The sequence below is a fragment of the Eleginops maclovinus genome, chromosome 22 (genome assembly GCF_036324505.1).
Source record: "Eleginops maclovinus isolate JMC-PN-2008 ecotype Puerto Natales chromosome 22, JC_Emac_rtc_rv5, whole genome shotgun sequence".
NCBI lineage: Eukaryota > Metazoa > Chordata > Actinopteri > Perciformes > Eleginopidae > Eleginops > Eleginops maclovinus.
Window position 1 is genome coordinate 4,012,820 of NC_086370.1, and position 6,834 is coordinate 4,019,653.

Genomic DNA, 6,834 nt, shown 5'->3' on the forward strand with positions numbered 1-6,834 from the left:
AGCAAGTAGGTCACTCATTCGTGCTCCCCGGTGATCTCCACCACAGCAAACAGTGATACGGACTAGCCTTCCCCATATACTGGCACTCAGCTTGAATAGCAAACTAAGACTAAGAACTAAACCTAAACAAACAAGAAAATCCCAGCTGGCAAAAGGAACTAAACTAAACAAAACCAAAGTAACTATACAAAACTTAACTAAACAGCAATGAACAAAACAGCAGCAGGTAAACCTAAAACAAATGGGACAACAATGGTTAAAAAATGGATGGCCATGTGGTACAAACAATTTGTATTCTTCAGGCTCCACTTACCACCATAGGAAGTCAGCAGAGAACTGCACCACCGACCATGAGGACAGGGCCATGGGGAAGGATGATTGCAGCAGGTGCCATTTATACTCTCTCTAATTAGGGGGAGTGGTTCGGGGAGGAGTCAGGCCCTGAGCTGCTTTTCCCAGCACCCAGCTACAATCTACCCCCTTGTTTTGAGTCGCCAACCCGACGATTGACACTTACTGCCAAGGCCTAAAGATAGAAGAAGCACTAGCCACAGATACCTGGGATGTTGTAGCCCCTATTTCCCTACTCCCTGCTGCCTGGGGTAGGTGGTTAAGGTTTCTGTGCCTCCCAGCATTGGTACGGGTGGTCTTTCTCCGAGGTTCCTCACTGATGCTTGGATGATTGCTAGCTGTTGCTTCTGGCTGGTTTGGTGGTAGAGCGGCATGATTCTGCAGAGGTGGTTGGACGACCACTGGTGCAGGATCGGCACCACCAGGGACCAGCACAAACCATTCACCCTCTTGTGAACGCTGTTCGAGCGGTAGGGGCTCCATCTCCACTGGTGGCTCACTAGGGGGGTAGTCAATCACAGTATCCAACTTACTCTTCAGTAGCGAACGGTGGATGTGCTTAACTTTACGAGGGTCATTTACAGGGGCAACAGTGTACACTGACCCACTCTCTGCTGGGGCTCTGAGTACTTCTTAAACTACCAAGCTCCATATGTCTTGGATCTTGTTGCGGCCTCTTAATCCAACATTTTTGATGTAGACCAACTGACCTTCTTTGAGGAGAGATTCCCTCACCCGCTTGTCGTAGTGCTTCTTGCGCTGCGCAGCTGAGGCTTCCAGATGCCTTGTGGCCCCCTCAAATGCATGACGTAGTCTGGTCTGGTGTTCAACTATCCAGTCGTTGGTACTGCCAGATACAGGTTCTTGTATTCTGCCCAGGAGGAAATCAACAGGTAATTGAGGATCTTGACCAAACATCAAGAAGAATGGAGACTCACCGGTCGACTGATGTGAAGTGGTGTTGTAGGAGAAGATTACTTGTGGCAGATAGCATGCCCAGTCCCTTTTCTTTGTGACTGGTAGGCTGCGCAGGAGGTTGTGCAGGGTGCGATTGAACCTCTCACACTGGCCATTACCTGCTGGATGGTATGGAGCTGTGTGGCTTTTCTGAATGCCACACATACTGCAGAGCTGTTGGATGAGGTTGCTCTCAAAATTCCTTCCTTGGTCCGAGTGAATACGACTTGGTACTCCAAACTTACAGAACCACTCGTTAATCAACACCTTGGCCACTGTAGAAGCTCTCTGGTCATAAGTTGGGACTGCCTGAGTGTACTTGGAAAAGACATCCGTCATAACAAGAACATTTTCCATTCCATTCTTAGATGGCTCCAACATGGTAAAATCCACTGCAACAATTTCATTTGGGCGAGAAGCGAGCAGATGGCCCATGTAGGAACATGCAGCAGGTCGAGTATTTTTAGCTACCTGACAATGTTCACACTCCTGGCACCACTGCTTGATATCCTGATGCATTGCAGGCCAGTAGCACCGCTGATGGATCAAATCAGTGGTTCGTTCCACACCTTGATGTCCATGTTCTTGGTGCAGCTGATTCAGAACCTTGTTCTTGAGTGACATTGGAAGAACCAGTTGGAGAACCTCTTCTCCCCTAGGTTGGCATACTCGACGATAGAGCACCCCATCCCTTTCCATAAGCCGGTCCCACTGTCTGCACAGCAAAAGGGTCTCTTTGGAGGCCTGGCGTCGTTCATCGGCATCCGGGCCCTTCTTCCTGGTCCAGAATTTAAGGAATTCCTTGATGGTAGGGTCACCTTCCTGTAAAACATTTAGGTCTGACAGAGTATGACAAGGAAAAACTGCAATGGTGGACTGAGTAGCTTGGATCGCTTGATTAGCGTCTCTAGTTTGTTGCTGCAGTGCTGGAACAGGGGTGCCAGAGGTTAGATGGTCTAATCCATTTGAACTGGCTGGTTGCTGTCGGGAAAGAGCATCTGCATTTTGATTAATGCGACCAGGCCTGTATTTGATTGTAAAGTCAAATGCAGCATGTTGTGCAGCCCAACGCTGTTCCGTAGCGCCCAACTTTGCTGTGGAAAGATGACTCAGAGGGTTATTGTCTGTGTACACAACACATTTCTGTCCCAGCAGATACTCTCTGAACTTCTCAGTCATGGCCCACTTAAGGCCCAGGAATTCCAGTTTCATGGAACTGTAGTTGCTCATGTTACATTCTGTAGGCCTAAGGCCATGACTAGCATAAGCTACAGGTCTGACCTTTCGGTCCTGTTCCTGAGAGAGCACGGCACCCAGTCCCCTGAAGCTGGCATCAATCTCTAGAATGAAAGGCAGAGCGAAGTTAGCATAGGCCAATACTGGAGCAGCCACCAACCTACTTTTTAGGTCCTCAAAGCACTGCTCACACTCCTCTGTCCATTCATCAGTTAGTGTTTTACCTGATGGTTTCCGTGATTTAGTGCCAGTGAGTTCAGCAACCAAACGATGTAATGGAGACGCTATTTTGGCAAACCCCTCAATGAAGCATCTGTAGTAGCTCGAGAATCCTAGAAAAGAACGCAACTCTGACCCATTGTTGGGTCGCTGCCACTTGGATACCACTTCTATTTTCCCAGGGGCGGTTGACACACCTTCTCTGGATATCACATGGCCCAAGTAGCTCACCTCTGGTCTGAAGAAAGAACATTTTTGCAGCTTGGCTTTCAGACCCTCATGCTGTAGATGGCTCAGTACAGCTTCCAGTCGCTCCACATGCTCTGCTACAGTGTTAGGAAATACAACAATGTCATCCAAATACAGTAACAATGACTGACAATGCTGATCTCCAAAGATCCTTTCCATTAGTCTCTGGAAGGTACTTGGGGCGTTGCAAAGGCCGAATGGCATCCGGTTCCACTCGAACAGCCCAAATGGGGTGCAGAATGCAGTCTTGGATTTGTCCTTTTCTGAGACTGGTACTTGGTGGTACCCCGCTGCTAGGTCCAGGGTGGAGAACCAGCAGGCTCCTGACAGGGCATCAAGGGACTCTTCAATACGGGGCAAAGGAAAGGCATCCTTCCGAGTCTTGCTGTTCAAAAGCCGGTAGTCCACACAGAGTCGAAGGCTGCCATCCTTTTTCTTTACCAGCACAATGGGAGAGGCAAAGGGACTACAACTTTTCCGGATAACCTGTGACTCAAGGAGCTGGTGGATGTGTGCCTTTACTGCCTCATACTCTGAAGGGGGAATACGCCTATACCTCTGACGTATTGGTACCTCATCCACTAAGGGAATTTCATGGGAAATAAGATTAGTGCAACCTATATCTCCTTCATAAGCTGAAAAGACTCCAATGTACTTGTTCAGTAAAGACTTTACCTGACACTGATCCTTTTCTGCAAGTGCTGCTAGATCAATTGCTGCAATCTGTTCCTGAGCTGAACGGGTTACAGTCTGGGAAGAAACTGTCGCCGATATCTCCCTCTCCTCAAGGCCTTCGGGTGAGCCAACAAGGTGGGCATAACTCAGGATACCTAGAACAGTGCGAGGGTACAGTACCACATCTAGGGTCCCTACATTAACAATTGGGATGTGAAGAGTACCTTTAGTCACACGAACTAGCGCTGTGGATGCCAATAGACCTGCAGGCAAACCACTGCTAACTGGCTCAAATAAGGCATCTGCCAGATGCTGGGAGTATGTGGCAGTCACAATTTTCATGGTACCCCCTGGGACTCTACAGGCTCTCCCTCCCTTTACCTTTACACAACCCGACTGATCAGAAGAGGCCTTAGACTCAACCTGGTGACATCGATGAAGAGCCTGCTGAATTGGGGTCAGGGCCTGCAACACAGAGGGCAAGTTAAAGAGAGTAGGTCCATGCTTTACAAACAACTCCCAGTAACACTCCTTGATTATGTTCATGCCTAGAACACCAGGGACTGTACTTGCACTGAGTGGGGAATTCCTGACAACCAGCACTCCCCGCTTTGCAATGACTCTGCCACAGAGTTGCACATCCAGCTCTAAATAGCCAACATATGGTATGGCTAGCCCATTAGCAGCATTTAGTCTAAGCCAGTTACAAGAACGGAGTTTTCTCGGGGCCCCAAGATTCGAAGTGCTGCACAAAGAAACTCTCAGTAACTGTTGACACCATTGACCCTGTGTCGACAAGACATGGAACCCTTACCCCGCCCATTGATATGCTAATGGTCGGGCAAGCGGACACCAGATTTACTGCAGGATCCGAGCCTTTGGAGCCCCCATCTGAACTTTGGCTCAATAGTTCAGTGGTGAAAGTTTCCCTGGTTTTGAGGGCCACGGCTATCATTAGCACTAGAGTGCGCGGCTACAGAAGCTGGCAGGGGCCTAGGGGCTACATACCCACCATTACACTCCCTAGCAAAGTGACCGGGCTGTTGGCATCGCCTACAGATGACTATTCTGCCGTGATGCTTTACCTGGGCACTAGGTGCATTAAGAGCCGCAAGGCTTCTGGTTAGCTGATTTAGCTGCTCTTGCTGATTCTTGAGAATCTCTTTTAGTTCACCTAGCTCAGAGACTAAAGGAGTTTTACCTGCCTTGTCATTGGGATTGCCTTCTTGAACAGTGTGCTGGAAACCAAATACAGAGGGCACTGAGTGACTCCTACCCCGTCCAACCCCCGGCATACCTTCTTGTTCCCACCTAATGGCCTCACTGCGGACATCTATCATGGTACTGGTGGGGTGGTGCCGGACAAACTGCTTTAGCTCTCTGCGTACAGAAGAGTCACACACATGTTCAACAAATTGGTCTCTCAGTAGCACATCCTTATTTAGAAGACCAATGGGAGACTTTCTGGCAACTTTCTCCATCAGACACATTAGTGCATGAGAAAATTCTTGAAAGGTCTCACCCTGTTGCTGTTTCCTTGAAAATAACTCTTCCTGTAAGGACACATAAGACCTTGTACAGCCATACATTTCCTGTAGTATATCCAACACTTTATCTGGATCTTCCCTTTCCCTCTGTGGCCTGTATTTGACCTCTTCTCTAGCCTCGCCCTCCAAGTGGTCGTACATAAAAAGTGCTTGTTCACTTGATGACATATGCCGAGTACGAACACAAGCTTGGACTTCTTCCATCCACTCACCAATGCTTAAGCCAGTCCTACCCCTAAACATTGGGCACTTCCTGTCTCTTGGAAAATATACCAGTCTCTCAGATGCAGGTACAAAGACAGAAGGATGTCTGGGGGCAGAAGAATTTGCAGACGCGGCACTGGTCTCAGGCTGGTTGACCTCTCGCTCCTGACGCATCTGCTGGTTCTCGGCCTGCAGCTGTTTGATCATGTCTCTTAATTGGGCGAGTTCCTCCTCCATGATGGAAGATGGCTGTAGAGACAACAAGAATACAAACTGGACCTGCAGGGGTCCGTCCAGGGCCTGCTGCTGTTTTTCAAACAAACTACACACGTTCTTAAGATAACCTAACCTAACCAACTGGGATTCAAAATAAAGAAACTACACGCCTCTGCCTGAACAGTGATCCTGCCGTCAACGCCAGAATGTGGCGGGGTGGTGAGGTGAAAATCTAGAGTATTAAAGTTTAATAAAAGGGGGACCGACAACGCCACCTGGGGACTTGCACCCCAAGATATAAACCTTCAAAGATTTGGGCACAAGTTCGTACTGAGGGGCAGAGACGTGTTTTGTACAGAAAAGAAACTTTTATTAATTATGAATAAAACAACAAAAGAAGCTAAGGAAGAGGATGCTAAAAAGAGAAAATACAAAGTCATCACGTTGTAAACAATAGTACAGTTTAATATCTTTATTACTAACAAAAGGTTTTAAAATCTTTATGTAAAAGCTGACATTTAAATCAAAACAGAAAAATAAACTAAACCTTGGTGAGATGAGGCCAGTTAATGGGGTAGCATACTACTTTGTGACACTCGGGTGCAACCAAATACTCACAGGTGCAGTCACAGCAAACCAGTCACAGCAAGTAGGTCACTCATTCGTGCTCCCCGGTGATCTCCACCACAGCAAACAGTGATACGGACTAGCCTTCCCCATATACTGGCACTCAGCTTGAATAGCAAACTAAGACTAAAAACTAAACCTAAACAAACAAGAAAATCCCAGCTGGCAAAAGGAACTAAACTAAACAAAACCAAAGTAACTATACAAAACTAAACTAAACAGCAATGAACAAAACAGCAAGCAGCAGGTAAACCTAAAACAAATGGGACAACAATGGTTAAAAAATGGATGGCCATGTGGTACAAACAATTTGTATTCCTTCAGGCTCCACTTACCACCATAGGAAGTCAGCAGACAACTGCACCACCGACCATGAGGACAGGGCCATGGGGAAGGATGATTGCAGCAGGTGCCATTTATACTCTCTTTAATTAGGGGGAATGGTTCGGGGAGGAGTCAGGCCCTGAGCTGCTTTTCCCAGCACCCAGCTACACAGACATAAAGTACACACTAACAGGAACACAATATGGACAGTGTTTAAAGAATGGTTGCT

At 47.6% G+C, this 6,834-nt stretch overlaps 1 protein-coding gene across 1 annotated transcript; it reads right to left on the minus strand.

Moving 5' to 3' along the window:
- Nucleotides 1-646: 646 nt before the first annotated feature.
- On the minus strand, nt 647-5,675 carry LOC134859168 (retrovirus-related Pol polyprotein from transposon 412). Its single transcript, XM_063875507.1, has 3 exons — nt 5,576-5,675; nt 4,111-4,152; nt 647-3,842 (listed from the first exon to the last, which is right to left on the minus strand). The coding sequence occupies exons 1-3, from the start codon at nt 5,673-5,675 to the stop codon at nt 985-987; spliced, it is 3,000 nt and encodes a 999-aa protein (XP_063731577.1). The 3' UTR covers nt 647-984.
- Between the last annotated feature and the right edge of the window lie 1,159 nt (nt 5,676-6,834).

What these genes read in the sequence shown, in the direction of transcription:
- LOC134859168 (XM_063875507.1), bottom strand. Translation starts at nt 5,675, where the DNA reads ATGGAGGAGGAACTCGCCCAATTAAGAGACATGATCAAACAGCTGCAG. An exon ending in GGTCAACCAGCCTGAGACCA is followed by an intron (nt 4,153 to 5,575) that starts GTGCCGCGTCTG and finishes TCTGTGTTGCAG; the next exon opens with GCCCTGACCCCAATTCAGCA. An exon ending in CTCTTCATCGATGTCACCAG is followed by an intron (nt 3,843 to 4,110) that starts GTTGAGTCTAAG and finishes GCACTGTTCTAG; the next exon opens with GTATCCTGAGTTATGCCCAC.